Source organism: Notothenia rossii, assembly GCF_949606895.1.
Source record: "Notothenia rossii genome assembly, chromosome: 5".
Taxonomy (NCBI): domain Eukaryota; kingdom Metazoa; phylum Chordata; class Actinopteri; order Perciformes; family Nototheniidae; genus Notothenia; species Notothenia rossii.
In genome coordinates, this window is record NC_136903.1 from 10,611,739 (window position 1) to 10,638,204 (window position 26,466).

The following is a 26,466-nucleotide window of genomic DNA, read 5'->3' on the forward strand; positions in this document are numbered from 1 at the left end:
TCTGTCTTGTCCTGCCCTGCCCCCCCACCCTTTCTCTATTTGCAGTCGATGTGAACGCTTGCTTTGCAATGAGTCTGACGAGTGCCTGACCATGCCCCTGAGAATAACCCACTACTACCTCACCTTCCCCACCAATATCCCCGTCTTCACCAACATCTTCCGCATGGGCCCCTCCCAAACCGTGGCTGGCGATGAAATCCAGATTGTTATCACCGCTGGCAACGAGGGCGGGTTCTTCAAGACAGAGCAAGTGCCCAGCGGCGGCGTGATGTCGGTGGCAAAGCTCATCAACAAGCAGCAGGACTTCAATCTGTCTCTGGAGCTGAGGCTGCGTCGCTACGGCACGCTCAGCACATACATGGCTAAAGTGCAGGTGTTTGTTACCCAGGAGGAGCCCAGAGTACCTTACAATCCCCTACTAGAATAAACACAACCAATATGAAAGGTTACACAAGTTACTAAACTCTTAAAAAGGATGTGTCATCTTCAATGCAACGTCTTGTGGAGAAAACAGGACTTTTTAACACAGAAGGTATGTGAGATGAGCATACAGTATTTTTTATAGCAAAGCAAGGTTTTGCAATGTCGACTATCCGGGCAATTATAAATGGATAACTCCAAATGATTGATCATTATCGGTCCAGTATGCATGTTTATAACTAAAGATTATCAATGTTTCTTTCATTCATTGATTTATGCCACTAGTTCAGGTCTGCCTAAAACTGTATTGGCCTATGGGTTCATGGCCTCGGCGCCAAAATGAGCTGTGGGCACCTAATGTTTGCTGTATCCCTTGCTTAAGTGTCTATTCAATTTCCTTTTTTCCATCAAATATATGCAAATATTTCCAATGTGGACTGACACTTAAAAAAACAGGGAAAAAATAAACCTCGATCTGACACTCAGAAAGAAAGTGAGTTTGAGTTTCCTAAAATGTCAAACTATTCCTTATACACATTAGCAACAAACTTACAGTGGGAAATTACAAGCCTTGTCTATTTCCTTTTCTATATTGTAAAAAAATACCCCAAATATGACTCTGTTTGTCACTAAGCTCATGTTAAAGATGACACATCATTTTTTTAAAGAGTGAATTTGACATAACAATATAACAAACTAAATCAGAAAACATAAGCACATGTTGTAGTACTGTAGCATTTCTCATAATCAACTTTTTAACACTAGAATAAGGATCTTTATTTAGCAGTATGAATAAGGTCCAGTTGAATGTATCTTCTTGGAGGTAAGGCGCTGTGCTAGCCGCTAGGTGGCGTTCTAGGTCAGGGTAAATCATAAAATGGTAACGACCCATGTCTGCCTACAACTGAGTGTAATTTGATGATGGTTGCATGATAAAGTCTGACGTTTTGCAGCATTCTATGGTTTATGTGTTGGATGAACAGTTTTCTATTAAAATTGAAATAGAAATAACACATGTTCAAGTCAAATCCAGTTCTTGATGATGGTGCATTGTGGGGTTTATCAAGGCCAAATCACAGATGGAGGCATGAAGGCTTCAACACATAGTTTCATATTGCTATTATCCAACAGCCTCAGTGAAGAGGAAATCCATTAATACATGTGCTGCACATCTCTAGAAATGCATATGAGTTAAAGTTACCCGGCTACAAGCATCTATACACTATATAGAATTGTATTACACACTAAAATTGGAAAAATCATATATAAATGTATTATTAATAGTATTAAAACGTATGTCTTCTGATGATTTGAACGTTTTTCTGCAATCTGTAATTTTTGTAAACTAAGAAACCTACCAGGCCAGTCATTTAAATCAACCATGAAACACACACAAGTCACATTTCCCATCTATAAGTCAAACCATTCAGTTATATATAATTTATGGTAATTTATGTTAAATTGCACTATTTATTAAGTCTATAAAGTAATCCCCCACCTCCAAATCCCGGTCGGAAATCAGTTTTTGTATTCATTGTAACTCCTGCTCCCGAAACATCAGTTACCTTTCACCGCAAATACGTCTTTCTTTGGCAGTTATATTCATACATATCTCTTTAGCTCCCATTACATTTTAGGCTTAATGTGAAATGCACAGATTTCCACTCCATACTGCGGCCATAAACCCCAAAGCAGACAGATAATCCAAATGAAGGCTGAGTAAGTGACACGATGGGATGCAGTGACAAAGAGAATGAAATGTGCACCAGCAGGGGAGAGTATAAATAGTTTGACATGCTGTGAGGCTGCAGCCCGAGGACTGTGGCTTATAATAACTGTAAATTCAGATGTCCTAGGTTCCTCCTGTTCATAGCTGTCAGGACGGTAAGGATGCACTCGGTCCCTATTGGGGATATCCTTAAAATAAGAACATAGTGGTGCACATAAGGCTTTTTCCTCCCCTTTGACATTGAGTTATGGGGCTCTGGGCTCTGGCCGGTGGTCTGAACAATTTGTGGTACAGCAACATCACCGCGCTCAGAATGAATGATGCCCTGCAGTGTTTGTGTTGGGGCGTTATCAATGTGCTGACTATAAATAATAATTACCCAAAAAAATAAAAGGCCCTGTGCTTGACCAGAGGACTTTCATCCAAAAAGTATGTTTTTCTTTCTGGTCTGCAAGTATTGGGGTTTTACTCTTGGGCTGGGCCACGTGAGTCATTGGGGAGATGAAGAAGACGTTAATATGCGCGCACACACACACACACACACACACACACACACACACACACACACACACACACACACACACACACACACACACACACACACACACACACACACAGAAACAATTGCAGCAATACACATAAAAACGCACAGTATTTTTGCTACAAACATACATGTATTGTCCTGTATTTAGCTCAACATGCTTCCCCTGCTTTGAGGTGTTCATCCATGTGTAAGGGGCCAGTTAAGTTTGGATCATTATGTTCTCGTAAATGTACTCTCTATCCAGACAGATCTTTCACCTTGTCCTCTAGAGCCCCGCTCGGGTCTTTCTGCAGCTCAGGCCGTGGTATTAAAAACTAAGATACCATTTTGTGGGTTTGGCATGGGCCAAAGCAAAACTTGGACCCACCCGCTAATTGCTAATTACAAGCCCCTACCCAGTGGTGGCTTGACTTTTTGTCAGGGGCTTCTCTCCTCTCTCACCATGGAAGAAGCCCTGCAACCCAAGCCGTGCCTGGGCTTTGAGCTGCAGCCTATAGGTCCCCTGAGGAGAGCCAGTGATCCACGGCCCATGACTCACAATGTGGCTATATGGCTGCCATGCACATTAACTGGTCTTATACATGGCAACTTGGCTGTTTTCATAACCCAATATAACCGTGTACTGACTTGTCTCCTTTGTGAAAACCAAGCTTACATTTAACATCTTGGATGTTGAAGTCAAGGCTTTTATTTAGTTTCAATAGCTCTCTCATGATCGCGTCTCCCATCGTTTCAAAGACAAACCCTTGATTTATGGGGTTGTTAGTGACTTAGAAACCTCTCTCAAAGTCTTATGTAGCAGACAGGTAGTGAATAGTTATACTTCAGGTGGCGTTAGCCTTAGGAGCCAGCCGAGGCCCTCCATTCCCGTCGACCTGTCACTGATTAGTCTGTGGAATAAACAAAGCTCTAAATAATAGGATGAGAGCTGCCCTGGGGATAGGCTGGGGAGTTGTCTAGTCATGTTGCTCACAATTTAGGAGTCTTTTAGAACACTCCCTTGCCCCATAAATCCTCCTCAAGAGATTATCTGATGTGAAGCAGGGGATGCTCAGCAAATCCAAATATTTTCCTGAGCAGGTTGTGGATCATTCTTTGTGAGTGTAGTAATTCATTTCCCACACAGCTTGAAAACGGCATCATAAAGGCAACAATGGCATCGCTACTCTCCGCAAACTACTAAGTTTGGCTTTAGCATGATCTATGGAAATTATTGGCACCACCCAGAATTGGATTGTTATTTATTTGTTGACTGATGTATCCAGTAACTTCTGTGTTGTCCAGATATTGTTTGTGGCCATTGCTGTTGTCCTCACCGAGTTCTTGATTACACAGAGGGCTGCTCCCAAGGATGCCCTGTTATTTTAGGCTTTAGAAATCAATGGTGGTTAACTCTGACGTCTTAATATAGACTTTACCTAAAGGTCAGAGGACGTGTGTGTTTGTGTTTTCTTTTGTGGGTTTGTATGTTTGTTCTGTCCTTTAGAGTGGCGAGGCTTCAACGCTCTGACACCATTCGCTGTGTAAAGTCCTGTCAGCCCAATGATGTCGCCTGTGTCCTGGACCCCATGCACTCAGTGTCCCACACCTTCATCTCCATGCCCACTTTCAGAGAGTTCACAAAGCCAGAGGGTAGGTACAAAGCATGGTTTAAATGCATACTAATAATGGATTTTTGGGTTAACATGCAAACATGCAGCAAAAGTATAAAAAGAGACTAAATATATTCAAGTTTCCTTAACAAAAGGTTTGTTGGTGACAAGTTTTAAAAGAATAGTTTTGACATTTTGGGAAATAAAGTTATTCCTTTTGTATATCTTTTTGCAGAGAGTTAGATTAGAAACTACTCTCATATGTTTAGGTCAATTATTAAGCTTAAGCTAGCAGCCGGTTAGCTTACTTTAGCATACAGATAATAGAAAAGTTAGCTTGACTCTGCCGTAACGTAATGAACAAAGACAAAGACCAGAAGTATTGTAAAAGAAACAATTTCCATGTGAATTCACGAGCCATAAAGATGCTGACAAATGTTCCGCTTTGGACAGGCTAGCTCAACCTTTCCAGTCTATGCTAGGCTAACCATCTGCTTGTTTTAGTTTAATATTTGCTGTATGCCACTATGCCCTACTACAGATATAAAAGTGGTAAGGCCCAATGGTCTTCCCAAAATGTCAAACTTTTAACACAAGGCTTACTTTATATTGCTGATCATCTAAGCCCCTTAAAAAATTCCTGTTAACCCTCAATCCAATAAGGTTAATAGTTGAAGCTTTATTGGGACATAGCGTCCTGTTAAAATCATGGGAAACAACAGATTTGCTGACAGCATGATAAGTTGTTGGGTTTTTATTTGTACCAATGTGTTTCTCAGCCATTTTTATCTCTCCAACTTGACTTTATCTCCATTAATCTCAAATGCATTTCACTGCAGTTGTCAGAATTCATATGACTGCCACTGACCTCTAAATAAGTTATTTCATGATGTTCTCCATGCAATCCGGGCTTGGCTGGCCTACACCAGAGAGAAAGAGCCATGTTTGTTGGACATGAGTAACGGCGGTAATCACTCGCAGACAATGACAGCTGACAAGCATCTATTGGCTGGCATACAGTGCATGTTTCAGACACACTCATGCTCAACGTCACGGAGAGTTAAGCTCTTGTCGTTTCTCATAAACTCTGAGTTGGGGTGCAAGGGACTCGAGGCTCTTCAGCTGCACAACAGCATTGCAAAGCCTCAACCTTCCAGTGACCCTCTGAGTGTACAATAAACACAGACCATTTTATTGTCTTTCTCTTGGAAAGAAAAAAAGAAAAGCAAGAGTTGGCACTGGCTTGGCGATGCAATCCCAGAGTGATTATGAGCGTTTATGCTCCAAAACTTTTTTGTCTAATTGTTATCTTCCAACAGAGATTGTTTTCCTGAGAACCTCGGTGCCAGCTTACGGTGACTATCACTTAAGCAGTTACGATGTCAAGTTTGACATCCTCGAGGGCAACGTGGAGAACGCCTTCGACATCATCAAGCGGGTGGAGAATGGAATGTATGTGGGTGAGTACCAGGATTTTACTTGTAAAGTCTGGATGAACCAAAGTAGGGCAATCATTTGACAATAGCAGTTTATCCATGCAGCCTTTACAGTCTCTGTGACTGGAAATTGCATTTTTCTCTTTAAAGGGGAAAAGGGTTTTAGGTCTCTTTTGAAAAATGTATGAAATATATGTGTATTTTTTTTAATGCAAATCAAAGTCACATGTGCGCTAGACTAGAGAAGGGACAAAAAGAAACAGAAATCTCCCATAAGGAATGTCTGGACGGCCTGTCTGGGCCGCCCAACATAAGAACATCTGACACAGGCCGTTATGGTCTTTGCAGTGTTGTGGCATCATGTAGCTGTCATCATCTGCATGGGGGCTCTTGATGTCTGTGTCTTTGGAGAGCTGTCCTCTGAGTGGCTCTTTGAGACGGACCAAGGCCTGTTTCTGTCTCACCAAATATTTGGCATCGATTTCCACAGTCTTGTGGTTAAACAAAGTACCATTTAATTCACTTATCTACGCCTATGCTTATCCCTAGCAGATTGTTACTTTCCACTATAAGTTATTGCGGTCTCAACAGAGTGCATAAATGACTTGTGTTTTCAAATGCACATATGCACCAGTGATTGCAGTTGACAAGCATTTCATTACAACTACCTGTGTGCTGACTGCCAGCATGCAAAAAGAGCCCTGCACAAGTAGGAGCAGCAGATACCATCTCCACTGGTTTGTAACAACAACACATGTTTGGGGAGAAACCATTCCCATCTTTTAGTTTGGTGGTGACCCAGGGCTGCTGCAGGCCTGTGGGAGATCTGAACTGAGCCTTGGCCATGGGAAGATGAGGGTGTTGTGAGCCCAAGGATGACACATTTTTGGGCCCTTCTAGGTGTTTTGGTTTTGTGTAGAGATGCATGCAGGGTGGTAGTGGAAGGACAGGGTCTTGTTCTTCTTCTCTCGCTGATGGATGGAGGGATGGCCCGTCAGTATGAACATCTGTCTTTACAGAATGAAAGCGAGAGAGTGTGTCACTGATTCAAGCGGGATTGAAGGCGCACGCAAGTGTTCCTCTCTTGTACACTTGTGCAGAAACAGATGTGAGCTCATCAAACGTACCCAAATTCACACACAAAGACAGACAACTGTTTATAACCAGCAATAACTCACTGTTTAAGCTGTTTAATTATATTGTACTGTATAATGGTATGTTTTTGTTGGAATGTGCAATTGTGTAATTCTGCATGAGTGATTAGCCTTATTTTGTAATACATTGTCAACTGTGTGTGTCTGTGTGCCTATGTGTAAGGAGGATTTAGGAGAAATTCCCTGTTTATAGTGGTGCCCATTTGCAAGGGCAAGTATGTATGTGTGTGTGTGTGTGTGTGTGTGTGCAAGGGACGGGGGGAGAATGAAATTGCAGAGGGAGAAAGACAAAGTGAGACACTGTGATTCAATGAAAGAGGAAAGACTGAGAGAGAAAATATGTGCAGAAGTAATCCTGTGCGCTTTGCTTCATGTGGTTAAATGTATTGTTCCATTTCCCCACGCTAGGCCTCAGTGTCTCGCCGAGCATTAGAGCACTTAAACTCACTACCACATGAAAGGACTGTTTGTGAGGAGCTACTTCTCTCCCAAACCCATTGGATGCTTATTGGATGCAGCTCTTGCATGTTTGCACCAGTTGCCCATCACTTTTCCAAATTGAGGCCCTGTGCACTGGAGCCTTTGGCCACTGACTGCTCGCCGTGAAGTGTGGCGTCCACGGTGTGATGAAGGCCCTCTTGGTTTTTATTTAGTGGGTTGCGCTGCTGGTGCTTTGGCCCGCAGATGCTGCTGTTGCGTAACCATTGTATGAGGCTTGCTGACGTGTCACTTAAGGAAGCTTAGTTTCCAGTATCTCCAGTGTCTCCAACAGTGGTATTACAGCTTGGTGGGATGTGAAGAGAAGCAGACATTGAGGCTCCACTAATGAACAAGTGCGTGAACTTTGGCCATTATTTTTGGCTACTTCTTTTGTTTTCGAAAGGGGCAAAAGAGGCAATTAGGAATCCTCAGAATTCGAAAAAAGAGATTCTTGAAATGTTTGATTGGCTGATGCACTTTTCCGTTATGCTCACTTACTCTTAAAACCAGTCAAATGCACACACAGGCATGCCGTGTTTGCACACACACACATGCATGCACGTGTACACACACACACACATACATACATACACCCACACTACCACAAGAGTAAGAATTGCAGCACTCTTTCCTAGTTTCTGGTCATCCATCACTGGCTTTCCCAGTACTGTCACATCTGGAAGACAACCCTGACAGCCGTACGCATCTGTGCAAACACAACAGGCCCTCAGCACTTGGAAAACATGATCAGAACCAATCAAACACTTTCATATTCCAGTGACGTCCCCAGTAGCACAGTGGTGTCTGCACAACATCCCTGCAGTTATGTGGGCACACGGCAGAAGCGATATATCATCCTCTCTAAAGACTCAAACATCGGAGGAATGCAATACTCATGCTAGTGCTGTCATAGACTTTTGATTAGGGACAGGTTGTTTGAAAAGGGTTGATAATGAGATGATTGATTTGGAAAGTCAGCAGGTGGATATTCCTCCCTTAGGAAACACTGGCTCTGTGGTCTCTGCTGGAGGAATGAGTGCTGCTGAGTCTCTCATCTCTGATACAATGCTGGTACTTTCTTTGTTTTGTTATCTCTCAGTGACATACAGTACACCACGGGGGGATCAATATGGTCTTTTACCCCTCCCATTGAGGGTAGGTTTAGAGATCAAGGTGGGCCTGCTGAGGATGTATGAATTCTTGTAGATGTACGTTAGGGCTGCACGATTTTGGGAAAAAATCTAATTGCGATTTTCTGTCAAATATTGCGATTCGAATTGCGATATTTGTTTTTAAGCGACCCAACGGAAGTTTATTGTAAAATGCGGCCATATCTCCGGCTAGGAAGGTCGTATCAACGTACTCCCGTCTCTAGCACAAGCCGAGCTACGAGTGAAAGAACTAAACTTACATGAAACCTTCCGTTGGGTTGCTTTAAAGTCAAGCTTCAGTTTCAGATTCACCCTGTAATAGAAACATGTGATGGAGCATTACTAACCTGACTCAGATGGTTTGTTTCACCAAACCATCTAGGAGAGCTCCATTGGAAGTCATTTGGAAAAGTATTTCAAAAATAAAAAAGCAGGTGATTGGATCAATCTATCTATCACACCTTCTATCATGGGCCACTTCTGATTGGTTAACAGTGGCTGGTACATGTGAAGCACAGCACTTCTGATTGGTGTGGATGACTGACACACAAGAAGAATCTTTTTTTTTTAAAATAAATAATAAAAGTGTAAAAAAAACCATGTTAAAAAAATTGCAGGCTTTGCGATTTGATAATCGCATCATTTAAAATCGCGATTTCGATTTAAAATCGATTAATCCTAGCCCTAATGTACGTTAGTCGTTACATATTAGCTGTTTAAATGTAATACGTTTTTTATATAGTGTGGGGACACAATACCAACAATAACATTTCCTCCTCTATGCAATGTGTAGAATATAAACCAAGTTTAAAGTTAAAAAAGCCACTAAACGTGTTTATAATGTGACTGATGTCTAAATCAAATGTACAATACAATCAGAATCCCACTCTGGGATCAAACGGTCAGGACATGAATAGTCATCCCTTGAATGTGTCCAAATGACTCCTCTTCATGAGTAATCCTTTGTCATGGAAGAAGGTCAATGTACCATTCATCACTGCTGTCTGATTCTTTTTAGCAGAAAAAACTGATTTATGTAGTATTTATGTTTATCTTACTGGACAGAAACGGATAATAAAGAACCCTCTCTTAATGAATCATAGCCCGTCTCTGGAGAAAGTCTGAGACGCCTGAGCTAAATTCCATTCATATTTGAAATGCAGGGTGGAAATATGCCTTTGCGGTTTATATCCTGTGCAGAGAATAAATACCTTATGCATTGCCATTGACACGGGGCTGGCAGCCAGTGAGGCAGACAGTAAGATGAATGGAAGAGGAAGTGGACAGTTTGTCTCTATGCAGGTAGTCATGGTCGTCAGTGCGGCCGTCCACAGTGAGCGGTGGAATGTGAGTGGACTGTGTGAGACATGACTGCTTCAGAGCCAGTGGAGCTTGTGGCTCTGGCTTGTGGCTGTGCTGGTGAGGAGTTGAGGACAGCAGTGGAGATAAGCAGACAACTCGCTCCGTTTTAAAGGCTGTCATCTGGATGAATCATGACATGGCAGCAGCGAGCCCACTAGAGCGCGCCAAGCCCATAAGGAATCCTTGTCTGCCCCACAAGAGATTAGTACGGCTAATCAAAACATGGTCTTCTCCACCCAACAACCACAGTGTCAAAAACACAACACTCCCCCAAGGTGGTCCTCCACCACCAATGTGCTGATGAAGAGATAGTGATGCTGAAAAAAGGAAAAAAGGTACGCATACTTATAGCACACATTACTTGCAATAAAGCTGTCTTAATAATTTATCAAATACACTTATCTCCCCTGGGTGGGTGATGTATTTTATTTATACTCATCATTATTCTTTGCTGTCTGGCACTGGGATCTTTGGAAAATGTAAAAGGTGATAGCTCAGTTTGTATCCATTTTCATATACTGTAGTAGCGAGCCAAGATAGATAAGAAAGTACTTAAAGTTCCCATGTCATGGCCATTTCTACTGATCATATTTCCATTGTTGAGGTCTACTAGAATAGATTTAAATTGTGCAATTTTCCAAACTCACATTGCTTTCTCATACAGCATCTCTGTAAAGTATGTGTATTCACCAGGTATTCACTCTCTGTCTTAAACGGCTTGTTGGAGCTCCTGACCCCCCCCCCCTCCCTGTGAACCCAGTGTATTCTGATTGGTCGGGACGTTGCGAGGCTCGTTGCTGCGAGCTGCTGCGAGGAGTGGACAGGTTTCCGGGTCGGCGATACAGCGAGAACAAGCGAAACTCATCCTGAGCACACACAAACACTCACAGCCGAAGTAAAAACAATAAGTGTGGCTTGATATTGAGTAAGAAAAAGGTTTATAACGCTGTGAGGATGGGTCTGCGGAGAGCATTTCTCCACCACCCCAACTCGTCTATTACCAGCGTTCAGGGAGCTCTATGCAAGTCAATGGGGACTCCCTGTTAGTTAGCCAAGGGATCCTGGTGTGGGAGGTGCTCCGCGGATTGGTCCATTTGAGCCAATCCGGTCATTTGTTGTTGATTTGGGTGTTCACATGTCACAGAACCCAGGAAGCAAACAATGGAAAATGAGAAATCTCCAACGAAGCGTTCTGGTGCAGCATAGACAGGTCTTTTCTGTGTTAGAGTTTTACTCGCTACAGGGTGTACTTTGAGGGTTCGTGACTCTGCAGACCGTTTACATGCAGAAAAACTTTCATAACACACAAGGGGACGGGTAATAACCGGAAAAGCATGACATGGGCCCTTCAAACACCTTATCACAATGCTGTATACTTCCTTCCATTTATAATGTGGAAGAAGATTATTTTTAAAACATCGTGATTTAAACTCCAAACCATGCAGATTTGCATAACCTTTCAATTCTGTCTCCAATGTCAAATCTATACTTTGACTCCTTAGTTATGGGTTTTAGCTTTGTAAGGTCACTTGTAATACAGTGCAAAGGTTGTGGTAAAGATAATGGTGCATGTTGTGTCATCTCAGCTGCTCTGACCCACAACTGCTAAAACAGAAAGTCCAAGAAAAGAACCAACCGATTCCCTACGGCTACTTTTCAATGATGTCACTACCCAACTGTCCAAAATTGACCCATGGGCCATTTGAGAGATCTGTAAGTATGACTCGCTGTTAATTGACCTTAAAATATCAAGCCACATGTGCTGGCCTTTCAGAGCGAAGCTTCCGCTCCCTCTTTGGAGTGGTCAGTTGTGTTTGGACAGCCTGACCCGACGGGACAAACTTGGACCAGTGACCATGCCGTAAACACAGCATGGAGTACTCAAGGGGTCTTTGCACTCAGTCTCTGTACATTTATGTTGGCAATTTGAAAGGATTCTATTTTGGCTTTGCTGACAGGTAATCAAAACTGAAACTGCTTGCGTTGCTTATTGGGTAACAAGGGTTTATGCCAACATAGCTCAGCAATATGGGTTGATACGAAACATATCTTAGTTATAGCCATAATGATGATGAAGATACCCTCCAGTACCCTCTTTGCATACTGTAACTCTGTACACCACCTGGATACTCTCCAATGGTTTCACTGGAGCGAGCATGCATAGCACCACAACCAGTGTGTCATTATACAATACTGTGGTGAGGCCAACGCATATTTTTCATTTGTCTCTGGTGTTAAACCCGCTCATTTTGGATTTTGTCATACACTTCCTCGCTGAGTTGAAGAAACCAGAAAACCCAGAAATTGTACTGTTTACATGTTACCCTTCAATATTGCACCGCTCGTGGCCATGAAGGATGACAAATGCCTTCTGGCACTGGCTTCACTTTGTTTTGTGGCAGTGTCTCTGCTACGAGCATGCATTTATTTAAGGCTATTTTTTACTGAAGGGGCTACTTCATGGTGTAGGGAATGTTTTGGAGAGCGGACAGATTGTACAGCTGTTTCTTTGATGTTGGATTTTAAAGCCAGCGCAGTCACCTTTGCACTCTGTGGCAGATACCTCAGTGAGATGGAAAGACACCGCAAACCTTTCCAGCACAACAACTAAATCTCAGGAACGTCAGCCCTCAGATTACATGACCTTGCAACCAATTCACAGAGCAAATTGTTTTGTTAACCTCCCCGTGTTTATTTATATGAATCTCAGGTTGTAGCCAATCAAAGTCAACCTGTTTTGTGGCTGTTGGCTTTTTGCCTTACGGCCCGGATGAAATGTTAAAGATGAGTATGCGGTTGTGGTTTCACCTCAGGTTCACTGTTAGTATGTTGAGGCCCAGCTGTTACTGTAGCTGATGCTTTTCGCTCATTCAGGATACCACTTTGCTTTGATGGGAAACTTACGGAAACACATACACTGACCTTAAGCTCCTTTGTGCAGAATTGGGCCCACATTTAAACAACATAATTACACTTTTCTCCCCCTCAAGGCTGTGCAAAAAGCCTTTAGTCAAACAAAGGCTACATGTAGAAGTTGAATAAAACATGTTTCAACAATTCAACAAATGGGTAAAGTAACAGTAACACATCATACATTCTTTGGTTTGGTATCCCGACCAATTGTGTCCCAAAGGTTAAAGTTGGGTGAAAGTGAACTGTGTTTTTTTTTATTTCACTAGTTTCTAACCATGAATTCAGAGGAAATGTGGGTATTAGGCACTATAACACCATTTCTGTTTCTCAGAGAACAGTTTAGCCATTGTGCATGTGCTAATTAGACCACAAGAAAATTTACAAAACAAACAAACACATTCCACATATTGCTCTATTTAGAAGTCCTTAATAAATGTTCAGTCCAGACGCAATATGTGTTTTTGTTATTTATTCATGCCGTGAGATTGTTTAGCTTATTTTCGTAGAAAATATTTAAAGGATTTTCAGTATAAAAACCTACCCTGATTGTAGAGTGTTAAGCCCTCATTAGATACAGGCTACACACATTTAAAAGAAAACAGTCCTAATAAAGACTGAATCCAAGTCGTCTTTGCGGTGGTCCATATTGTGCTCATAATATTTTACACATCTACATTGTGTGCTTGCTCAACTCATCAGTGAAGCGTACTCATTTATTTTGTCTGAGTTAAGTCGACAAATCATGAACATTCTGATCTCACTTTAAGTTTGCGTTGGTCAACTCAGGAGTTGAGTGTCATCACTTTTTTTTATTTCATGTTAGTTATTCTCTTAATGTTGCTTCTGCTTTTAGGTTTAAGCAAAGGTTAGTTCTTCCTGATGACTCTGACGCTTTGGAAACAATAAAATCTCAGTCCCAGTCCCCTCCGTCTGGTGTCACTATGCAACAGAGTCCCAAAACACCAAAACAAAGGGGCACCCATGGTCGAAGTGGGCCCCATTCCACACTCCTCCAAGTGCTTATCGACAGGATCTGCTGGAATCTGCTGTGTGCCCACACATCCGACTGGGAGAGAGTAAGAGAGCAAAAGAAAGTGACCAAGAAAGAGTGAGAGACAGCCGTTTGCTTGCCCCTTCCAGAGTTAAAGATGGATTCCTGGAGGAATGCCTCCATGGCTGTATCGCGTGACTGTGACTGCTCCCCTCCATCAAACACATGGGACTCATTTACCCTTGTGGGCCACAGGGATGGTGCCACAAACACCAGGCCCCCTCAAGAAGGGAAGAGAGGGGAGAAAGAGAAGAAGGAGAATGAGTGGGTGGGGGGGGGGTGTCTGCCATCATACAATGCCAGTGTCCCAAAGGATGCAGCGGATGGCGCATAATGGATCATCATCTGCCCTGTGGTGAACGACGACCAAATGGGTTTTACTGCTTATTACAAGAACCACAAAAAGGAGCCTCATAATTCAGAGCGATCGAGGCAATGATCTGTCGTCATTTTGATCCATGTTGAGTTAAACCAATGAGTCATAGAAGCTTGAACAGTCTACTGACTCACTTGTGAATAAGACAGGAAATGAGAAAAACAAAGAGGACGGTCGTAGGTGTGATAGGAGGACAGGGTGCTGATTGTGCTGCCTGCTCGATGGTTGTTCAAACAGGCCAGAGCTGAAATGTCACCAGCCCTCTGCAGAGAAAAGGCCCGCTGACAGACTGTATAAACACTGGCATTTTTTCCCCCGTGTAATCGCATGTTCACTTAAAAAGAGCACCCAATGAATTCCATGGGCGTTCAGTAATGCTCCGTTGTAGTATGTTTACTCTCCCATCTGTTTTATAGAGGGTGTCCATTCAAAGGGTGGAAGGTGGGAGGGGAGAATACAATCCAGATAACTGGGCTTCAAATAAAATCAGAATCATTGTCTTCAGAGAGTGGTTGGTGTAAGGGTCAGCATTAAATACAACTATTTTCCACCAAAGAAATACCCTTGCTGGCATTTATGTTGCTGGATTATTCATCACATCTTTTATACACCAGCTAGCGTAAGAAGTTCATCAACATCGGAGCATCTTTTTGTGGCAGCGCTCAATTCCAGACAAACAACCAATCTAAAAGCCCAAAAAAATGGTCTTGAAATGTTATCGGAGGCGTATGGCGCAGTGGGTTGTGCGTTGGTGTTCGGATCAGGTTCAAACCCCACTGCAGTCAGCATGTCGTTGTGTCCCTGGGCAAGACACTTCACCCCAAATTGCTCCTATGGGGATTGCCCACAGTATTGAGTATGTGAATCGCTTTGGATAAAAGCGTCTAACTAGTAACATGTAATGTTAAAATACACACTGGTTTCTATATGCAAAGCGCAAGCTGTTACACAACCAATGTAGACAGCTGTATTGAATAAAATGGAAGTTAATACATTTGAGGGAGCTGTCAGACATGCGTGAGACGGAACACTGGAGAAAGATCCTGAAATGTGTTTGGTTGAGACAGCCTGTGACCGGGACATTGTTTTTAAAACGATATGTTGCTGTTGAAAGATATATGTAAATTATAACTGTGCTGAGCATCAAAAAAAAAATGTTATTATCCTCAATTGTCTTGGGGCGGCAGCAGAAATAAAAAACTCAGCACTAAAAACCCAAACTATCTGCTTAGCTAGATACTAAGGGTAAGTGAGAAAACATGCTTTGGGTAGTAACCCTTTAATCCTCAAGGCAACGAAAAAATAAAACTAATGGAAAAAGTGGAAAAAACAAGCGTATTTTTGCTCACTGCTGCTCTAAATCAACCAATAAGGAATAAGAAAAACGACAAATGTATATTTATGTCTTCAAACCAAAACCAAAAGTCCATAAACGAGACAAATATAAGACATTTATCTCAGATTACAGATTTCATTCATTTCATCGCCAACTGGAGCAATTTCAGGTCAAAGGTCTTGCCCAAGGCCACTTTGACATGGGGATCGAACCAGAGAACCTCCAATTGATGGACCCCTTAAATCACATCCACCCAGCTCAACGTGACATGACCCAGCCAGCAACAAAGTCTTGCCTCTATTGTCCCAAACTGTGGTCTGATATTGATGTTCCTCTTTGTCTTATTCAGGTGTTGTCCGCCAGGTGAAGGCCCTGATTGGTCCATTGACTACGGTACTGAAACTCTCCATGCGAAACCTGACAACTCAAGGCGACTCCGGTCAGAACATCATCAACGTTCATGTCTTCGTCTCCGAGTTCTGGTTCTGAGAAGTGGATGCCAAGTGTTACTATATGTATTAAGACATCTATTGTCAACACTTAAAAGATTGGTTTTGTTATGTCAATGCATAGATCAGTCTCAAGGTTTTAATGTTATGTTTGACTATATATTTGACAGTTTTTAAGATGAACGGCTACTTGCTGCTTCTGATGAGATCACTATACCTTGTTTGGAGGACAAGCTCACTCTAACGTACACTCCTGCGTCGCAACTAGCATAGCAGAGCTACAAATTGAACTTTATATTATTAAATATCTTTCAAGAAAAGAAAAAATCAAGACATTTGTGTTCAAATGGAAAGTGCATGCGTTTGGAAAGGTCATTAAAGGATACGATGATTACATTCAACACTATTCTTTTCATGACATTATAAGCCTTTTGTTTTTGTAGCATTCACATTTCCTTTCTTACTGTTTGCATTGAATGAGGTATTTTTTCTATGGAATAAACACTATTTTAGTTACAGTATTTGTCAATTGTATTCCCTACCATTACAATTTAAAGACGAGTGGTTGAATTTGTTACTGAATTTACACTTCAGGAAGTTAACTACATCCAAAAGTAAAAAGCCATAAGAACATATACATAACATACATGGAGAGAAGTTAAGAAGCTAGCTGTGATAAAAAAAAACTGTTATACTGTAAGAAGTGATCATTTTGTAGATATATATATTTTTCCAAATAAAGTTAAACAAAGGGTAAAATATCCAAATCAGGAGCATATGGAAATGTTTGGCCACTTCAGTTCATGTGCACCTCCTCACGCTACTCCCTTACAGAGACAGAGGTCCAGTTTTTCACAGTTTCTCCTCACACCACAATCCCAGTTCTCGTTATGCCCCATTATTTCTTTCTGGCCTGCTGATGGTCCATTGGCACGGTAAAAATAAGAAGCCTGCAGTTTGCTAAACGTGAATAAGTACTTACTTAATATTTTAAAGCACATCTGGCTGAAGGAGATCTGTCATTATAATGTTGTACATCTGGGTTTGTTCCCTCTCTCCTATGAGACGCAATGTTCTAATATTTCCTTCTTGAATGCTAATCGCTGTATATGTTAACAAGCTTAGAGATATATTCCCAACGTCTTAATGATGACAATTCACCATTAATGTTTTAAATATGCAAACCTTAAAACATGCCATTTAAAATGTAAGTATATCAAATGGGTTTGTATGACATTGGTAACATGCAGTGTTGAAATGTAAAGAAGTACATTTACTCAAGTTCTATTCTTATTTTGATGTTTTTCTTGAATTTTTAAGCTACCCTATTACTCCTCTACATTTTCAAAGCAAATATTGACTTACTTTAATTTTTTAATCTACTAAATTTATCCGACAGGTATTTACAAATGTAATATGTTAGCCCATACAAAATATAAATAAACTAATAAATAAACATTGACATATAAGTGTAGGTCAAAATATCCAGAAGCAGTACAGTATATAAGGTAATTAAACCTCGCTCCATCTATGCTGTGAGAAACACTTACATCAATAACCATAATCCTTTAAGATAATACATATTATTCATTAACAATCTTTTTGTAAAATCTGAGTACTTTTGCACCACTGGTAATATGTTCCACTTTTACTTGGTTAACGATAAACACATCGTAACTCGTGCAATACCCTGAATGATGTCACAACTCATTGACAGAAAACCTGATTATAATAATTCAATATTAGCAGCGACCATTTTAGCAAGTTTACTTTCATTTATGGTGGTGTGTTGAATGTCAGTTTCCATGGTGACATTTAGAACATTCTGTTTACGTTGCAGCCAATCATACCTGTCTATCGACAGCCTGTCCTCAAAATGCCCTCAGTTGAGTTTCCGTAGGATCTACTCGAGATACTCTGTGCATGCGTGTACACATGTTGACTCTGGGTTTTACTTGTGGTCTTTTTGTCCTGCTTGTAGCTTGGGGATGTAAGATCTGTATAGAAAATCCCCTTTGGTAGAGTAACAGATTGGGGGAGGGGTAAAGGTGGCAGCAGCAGTTAAAAACCATGGGCATGGATACTCGCAACCACATTCCTAATTACATTTATCAGTGAACCAGAACTGCCCCCTCCATCAAACATGCGGGGACATCAGACACAGAGCATGCTGAACACATGTCAGTGACGGCCTAACTACGAGACTGCAATCATCACTGTGGCCGGCTCAGCCAAAGCCTCCCAACGCTTCAAAGACAATGGTGGAGGAGGCGCATACATCAGGATCTGAAGTCGTCTGCGTGATGGATTTTAAGGCTCTACTGAAGGGGGATATCCTCTTCAGAGGAAATAGAGGCCAGCAGGTCAGCCTTGTGGTTGACATGAAAAGAGGAACGAAATGCCGTGCATGTTTGTGTGTGTGTGTGTGTGTGTGTGTGTGTGTGTGTGTGTGTGTGTGTGTGTGTGTGTGTGTGTGTGTGTGTGTGTGTGTGTGTGTGTGTGTGTGTGTGTGTGTGTGTGTGTGTGTGTGTGTGTGTGTGTGTGTGTGTGTGTGTGTGTTTGTCCTAAAAGCAAACTTTCAGCCAATGTTTTTAATATAGTAAATGTTTTCTAATTCTTCTTATACATTTTTCTTACTCTATTGTAAGTCTGAGTTACTTAACTTATTTGGAGGTAACAAATTCTTGGTTGGGAAAAATGTGGGAAATTGGTTTTCCTTGGCATTTTTGCACATCCTTATATCTTTAAATTGCGATGCAAATCAGTGTCAGTATTTATATTAATTTTAAAGGGGAGAAAAATAGTATAATCTCCGGAAAGAGCTTTGCACACTAAGAAGAAAAAGGCCACTTCCCTCTGTCCAAGTGAAAAGCGGAAAAAATCAGCACATATATACAATAAGAAGTATGTCTATTTTATTAGTATTAGCATTTCAACCACAATTTTAGCAAAACAATGTAAGGACGCAAACAGCTGAACATGAGAAACAAAAAGCTGCATAGCCAGACTGCGTGGGAGGACATTATCCAGGAAAGGCCTCGCTGCTCTGAATCTGGACAATAAGAGGCTGGGGCAGCGTTACCAAACCACGTACATGTGTGGGGACAAATGAGCAAATATCTTCTGCCAGATTCTCCGTCCCAAGCCAAGCTGCTTGAACTGGAAGCCGTATTAGTATGACTAATCTGAGTGGGCTTGATGAGTCGACGTAATGGCAGTGGAGCAGACCTGTGTGTGTCTGCACTGTTTGTTTGTGTACTCTGCTGTGGCACAATGGTGGTCAGGCCTCTCAATACAAGCGGTCATGGCGGTGTCTGGCTCGGAGAAGACGGGGTATGGGGCTGATGCGAGTCTGGCCCAGGGGCTGGTGAGGCGGACTGATCCCAGACAGAGACCAGAGGACCTCAGGAGGCACGTGCTCGGCCCACTCCTGCACTCACCCACTCCCTCTTTTTCCTGGCGTCCTACCCCTGCTCCCACCGCAACACATGTTATAGGATATAAGTGAGTTCTTTTAATAAGTTTGGGGGTATTTATGTTTTTCCTCTATTTTACAAACCACTGTTCCTTATTACCATAAACGCAAAAATGTTTCTTGTAAATGGGTGCAACCAAATTGCTTTGGTTAGTCATCTCTGCGGTAAATGTCATGTTCAGGAAGATAATGGGTAAATTTACATCTATCAAATGTAAAAAGGTAATATGTTTTGTCTGGATGCAGATTAAGTGCAATTGTGTCTCATCAGTCATGCATTTACTCTGAATAAACCTCAAACAAATGAATGCTAATATCTCCACTGATAAGGACTTTTTCACATATTTCACCTGTGTCAAAGAGTCTTCCCTTACAAAATAATTGCAGAGTGATGTTTCATGGAAGTCCAATAGATGGCAGACACATACAACACAATGGTGCACAGTCAGTGAGCTTTTACAATGTATTTCCCTGGACAACTGTCACCACCTTACATTACAATTGCAGAAACAGCCAACCAAAGCCCAGTGCTTTTTTCACTTTTCAGTAAAAATCCCTTCATGAATATAACCATCTATCCAGTAGGACAGATTTTCCAATAAAGTCTGAACTCACTAAAATTGATAGCCATCATTTTAAAATATATTCCACTGGGACCTAAATAGTACAACATTAACATCCTGTAAGATTCTGACTTAAGCCTGAAAAAGGATTCGATTGCACAAAAAACAATCTGATGTGAACCTCACGGAAAGTGAACTTGGACCGAGAATAGGATCGTAAATGATTGGCTCCACGATGCTATATTTCATGACAAGCTCTATGTAGTATTTTTGATATAAGACTCCTACTATTGCCTCCTGTAAATCAATGAAACCTTTTGAGGCTTAGGTTGATAGTCAGTCCCCCAATTACACTAGGGCTCAACCTTGACCCAAAGAGAAACACAAGAACACAAGTGTGCCCCTCCATAACTTATAGATTTTAAACATGACCATTTACAACCACTACTGAACTGGACCTGTTGCCAGAGTACACAGTGGATCATTCACATTTGGGAATAAAGTCCGAGGCTGTACTCATGAAAATTCAGCTTGCAGTCTCTCTGTTGTTACAAGCAGCTCAGAACACACTGTGACGTCCATGGTGCTAAAGTGGATGCATATCATAGTGAAAGAAGGGAAACAAAACCAACCACATGTTGGTGTGATGGCAACCTAAAAATAGTCCCTGACCTTTTACTGTAAAGTCATCTTTTCTGAAATTAAATGGGTGATTTTGATGTGGCATTTATTTTGTTTATATTTGGTCAATTTTGATTGCCTGTTACACATTTAAAACAAATGTGTAATACGCATAAAAAGCATATTGTTTATGGAGGAAAATACCCATATTCCATGAGGCACAAGCTGTGAGATTTTAATATCCAATAACAGGAAATAGCAGTTTTATTAAAAAAGTAAGCGGTTTCTTAAATAAGAAAATTCCTACAAGAGCTTGTCTGAAATGCTTATTATAAAAGTTTAAACCAAAGAGAAGTAATTGCATTTTATTAGGCTCATATTCCTTTTCCTCTATTGCCAAGTCATTTTCATTCAGATTGAAGGCTTTTAAAGAGATTGTAGTCCCATGTAAAACCTACAAAAAACATTGTTTGCAGTTTAAAAAACTGGTCCAGTGGTAATTTCTATATTTGAATAATATAGTGTAGGACCATACCTATATAAGGCATATTTATACTTTTTATTTTTCAAAATACCACACAGATCATGCATTTTAGCCATTCCTCATTTTTCTCAATTTAACGCTGTCTTTGCATGGGCTGATTCTGTGAGAACAGCACCATCTACAGGCCTGGCATATGTACTACAGCGTCTCCAGCGCTTTCGAACGGCAATGTCCATGGCTGTCTCCTCCTGATTGGTGGAGTTGGCCCAGCCCAGCCGTAGCACCACTTCTGTGACGTGACGTCACAGAAGTGTTCAAATCGTTTCAAATCTGGATCAGTCTGTATCAAGCAAGCCCCCAGGAAGTGCGACGGAGTCTGATGAGAATATTCGTTGTGGCCAAACGGCGGTACTACACTTCCTTTTGGTTGCTGGTCCCGGAAACACTTTTTCCCATTGACTTACATTAGGAAAGAATGGTCTGTAACTCGTTGGATAATTTTTTTTAAACTAAAGAAACTACCCAGTATGAACGTTTGTATAGCCCTTATTAAAAACATTCGTTCCTCAAGTTGTAAAAATGTGCTAATAACGTTATTCTGAGAGTTATTTCCCTCGGCATTATGAACGCGCATCTAACCCATGGGACCGCGCTGCCCGGCACGTTCATGTGACATGTTCAGTACTACATCAGTTTGTCTTTACCATGGATGCACAATAACAACGGACCATATCGCCTTACTGCCATCCCACGGAGCTGTAATAATGGATATATTGCACATGTTTGCTGTAATTCATCATTTGTAAAATATTATACTACATGGGCTGTATGATGTAAATCTCTTACCGTAAATGTTGTATTAAATAAAGTTAATATTACCGACGTAGATTAACGTTCCTGTAGCTTCTTATTGCACATGCAATATACCATTAAAAGAGTTGAACGTAGCTGTTTGCTATTAGGCCGACTATATATTATTTATACATATATCAATAAAGATATGTGTCAAAGCTCTAATCAAATTAACATTTGTATTAATTATAATTGTATATATATATGTATATTGCCTGTGTTGTATATGTATACACAAAAATGAACAACCTTGTGTTTTTTCAAAAGTTTTACAAGTTGTATTGTAGTGTTTATTTTAGTTTAGTTAGGACAGGAGAATGCTGGGAACAACATCACGCTCAACAGTGAAGCTGGCAATGCTGAACAAAACCAGTTATAATATTTATTCCGCTGAAAAGTGAAAGCTTTACAAAAATGTAATTAAAAATACATAAGCATTTCAGGTAGAAATTAGCATTTTATATAGAAATTCACAAATATAAGAAATGAAACCTAAAAGAGATGTTAACAAATGTATACCTCTGATGGCTGGCATAGTAGAACTAGGTGAACAAAATAGTGACAAAAAATGTTAATACAATGAAAGCTGAACAAGGCCAGAAAGTGGGTGAACAGAGAGATGGGTACATTTGTTAGAAGTTTGGGTGGAGAGAGTGTAAGGCATCCTTGCATTAAGTTTGACTGCCCTGACATATTTCTAAGAGATGTAGTTCATTTCACCAATTTGGGAAATAATATGTTTCTAAGTAACCTTAAACAGTCCCTTGAGGCTACAATCTAAAGTGGTTCTGCATTTTGGATTCTAGCCTCAACAGGATATGTGTATTTAACAAAAATAACTTTTAAATTTGACAGGGCAGTCCTCCTTGTGTCTTCACTTACTCACACTATTTTTTTTTAAATGTGTAATTTAATTAAATTGTTCGCTCACATTCTGTGTTCTTCCTCTCTCTTAAACTTTAGTCCCCTTGTCTTTTTCTCTCTTTCCCTCACTCATCTTAGTCCCCTTGTCTTTTTCTCTCTTTCCCTCACTCATCTTAGTCCCCCTGTTTTGTTTCTCTCTTTCCCTCACTCATCTTCCCCTGCCTCACCAGCCTCACCCAGCTGTGGTGTGTCTGTTCTCTTTCTTCTCCATTTTGGATGTGGCCCAGGAGGAAGCGCAGCCACTTCAAGACACTGGTATGGGCCTACGTGCTGACGACACAACCGTCATCGGCCAGATCACCGACGGCGACGAGACGGCGTACAGAGAGGAGGTCGAAAACCTGACATCTTGGTGCCAGGATAACAACCTCCATCTCAACGTCAGCAAAACCAAGGAGCTGATTGTGGATTACAGGAAGCAGCAGAGAGAGGGACACGCCCCCATCGCCATCAATGGGACTACGGTGGAGAGAGTCAGCAGCTTCAGGTTCCTCAGTGTCCATCACGGACACGGCAGCTGCACCGCCCTCAATCGTAAGGCTTTCCAAAGGGTGGTGAATGTGTGCGATTGATGTGGTGTAATTTAGCATAATTTACTAGCTAGCCGCTAGCTGCTAACTGCCGCCTCGTTAATATAAATCCAGTACCATGCTGTCATGAACGCATTACGTGTACGCAAATTCACGTGCTTGATGTGAACGAGCCTTTTAGGCGGCGTGGTTAAAGTGGCGCATGCTCTATGACCGTACATACGAAGAAGGGTCGAGCTGGGTTATGGCTAGAAAGGATCCGTCTTGTGTAAAACTCTCGCGAGAGTTTGGCTGAATGTCACATGGCTGAATGTTTACGTTTGGCAGGCAGCCTTTCAGTTCGTTAACATCAGTGGGCCACAGCAACTGATGATGAAAAGCTAAACTATCTATTAATTATGTCAATTACAGGGAGTGTGGTTGTTGAAATAGGGTGTTAGCGGCCTTGCTGGTGTTCAAAGAAGAATGTCAACACTGTAGATCACCAACACTATGGTTTATTTTTTATTCACAGGCAAGTCAACGTTGTCGCAGTAAAAGTTCCAAGATAGCTCCTGGTGCAATAAAATGTTCCCTTGCAGTGTTTTACTATTATGTCTGATGTTTCTCTATTAATATTGCTGCTGCATTAATGTGTATGTTGCATCATGTTACTGCTGTAGATGTGTTTCCGAGCCGCTCCGATTACAACGAGAGTTACAACGAGAACGTGACGTCATATTTACACTAGACGGATCCTTTCTAGCCATAAGCCGTTTTGTCATCATGCGCCATTGAGCAACTCTCATAGGAATGAATGAGGCCCCGCCTCCCACGCTGTATCCAGTTCTTATTATACATATATGGTCTGTATCTGTTGCAGCCCCTTTTTAAGAGATTTGGGTATGGAGGAAAATAGACACTGACACTTGGTGAGTTCCCTGGAACACCGGGGACACATATTCAGGTATAAAAGACGTACAAAAGTGCATTTTGCATGATAGGTCACCTTTAAGCTATATGCTCCGAAAATCACTGTGATTTCACAATGGACTTTATCAGAGGCTTCGTTGACAGAAGTGGCCTCTAGCACTTACATTTTTTAAGATAAGGGAAAATAATCTGGGAGTTTGCTGTGTCTGCAGAGGTGTTGTTTTGTCTTTGGCTGAGTAAACACACCCAACTTTCTCCCCTCTGTGGACACCTTGCACCGTCTCAGATGTCTTTGGGTATCGGAGCAATGATCAGTCAGGGACCAAATCAGGAGAAAAAGTCGTTTTGTTGTCAGGGAGTTGTCAGTGGATTTTGGCATTTTCTACAAGGGAAATCATTACATACTGTATGTTTTGATCTGACGTGTCAATTGTCGAGCATGTAATTGTTGGGAACTTCATTTGTACTTACTCTTTGAGTTTGACAATTAGAATCATCACTTACAGTGGTCAGAATCACACCCAGTAATCCATCAGCAAATCACTCCACAGAGAGAGAGTGTAATGAACCGAGCTCTCACTGCTGAGTCCCTTTTACTCGAGAGATATGTTGGGTGAGACCTTACAAACACAAATGTGTGACACAGATTTCTATAAGAGAAAATGTGACTGCAAATAACACTCAGTTTAAACTATTTCTTCACTGACAAGAAAAAATCTGAGAGGATAAATCAGCCGCTATGCGAAAATAAATGTTTTTCTTTGATAGAAATATTATTTATCATTTTGCAACTGCGAAGTTTCATCTTTCAGAGCACATCTGTATGTCGTTCTTAAACCACTGTCTCTACGTACATTCAAACTTTAAGAAAAGTATTAATCATCCTATTGTTCAGAGGCATCATCATGGGGAAAAAGACTTCAGGCGTCAAAAGGAACACTTTCAATTTAGTGACAGTCACAATGGGTTTGCCTGTTTCCCCTTAACATCATTGTATCTCTGCCCGCCATGCTCCATTTGACTCCGTGCATGACTATTGGATGATTTAGATTTCCAGGAACCGCAATGAGACAAAGGTCATCTGCGATATTAATGAGCCTTTGAATCATGCACGCTGGCATGGAGCTTTTCTGTGTGACTAAATGTAGCTTACAATTGCCAATGATAATTAATATGTCAATTTTTGTTTTTCAACTGGGTGTTTTCTTCCTTTGTAACTTCAGAGGGCTGGAGAAATCCATCAAACTGTTTCTTGCATTGGTACTTGGTGATACACACAAAGTAAGCTCCGTTAATGGTTACCCGTTACAGTATGGAACATGTAAAGCAGGCCAGTGAATGTTCTGCTCACAACAACACAGTCTGCACACCATACGTCTGTTGACATAGCAGTCACCCTTGTGAACACACACACATATCTACTTCACAAAACTGAAAAAAATGCCTACTTAATGCACATATGGCCTACATTGTTGGTAGACCGCTGTGATGATGTCTTTTTCTGTTTCCTCTCATGTCTGGGTGAATTAAATAGATCAAGCCTTCTTGATTCCGACCTATTACTGTAAGGTTCAGAGAAACCAGACTGGATGTTAGACACCATATCCTGTGTGTGTATGATGATGTTGTACAAACTATGTATAACACAGCCTTGACTTGTTGTGTGGTAAGGATAAAGCAGATGCTCCAGATAAAGTTAGGGTTAAAATACAGTTAAGCCAGAGGAGACTCTGGAAGCCATTGAGTCATTGATCTCAGGGTTCTCCAATCCACGCTGAGCCCCGAGTTATTCTCTATCCCCTCACCCTCCTTCCTTTTTACCCTTTGTTGTGGTCACTGGGACAATCGGTTACAGCCCAGCGGAATGGAAACCACTCAGTCAGTCCCCTGCTACAGCAAACTATTAAACAGAGGATCCTGTTACTATGATCAGTCTGGGAGGAAAGGCATCTTTAGGGGAGATTTAGTTCAAAATGCTTCGCTATAATCTCAGCCAGCAGAAAAAAATGTCATACATGTTATTCCAATCAGGAGTTCAATTGGTTGAAACAACATTTCAACCATGAAACAACATTTCAACCCAGGAACTCCTCAAATTAGAGTAGTACTAAG

General features: G+C 41.3%; 1 protein-coding gene across 2 annotated transcripts in view; it reads left to right on the plus strand.

The window, feature by feature from the left end:
• Positions 1-16,511, plus strand: part of fbln1 (fibulin 1) — a 30,113-nt gene extending 13,602 nt beyond the window's left edge. The window contains exons 15-17 of one of the 2 annotated variants that reach the window (XM_079683204.1): positions 4,180-4,325; positions 5,605-5,745; positions 15,894-16,511. In XM_079683204.1, the coding sequence (XP_079539330.1) occupies positions 4,180-4,325; positions 5,605-5,745; positions 15,894-16,033 (427 nt within the window). In that variant the 3' untranslated portion in view covers positions 16,034-16,511. Of the gene's footprint in view, positions 1-45; positions 1,432-4,179; positions 4,326-5,604; positions 5,746-15,893 lie in introns of those variants that run through there. The other variant, XM_079683205.1, reaches the window with a different exon arrangement.
• Positions 16,512-26,466: the final 9,955 nt, after the last annotated feature.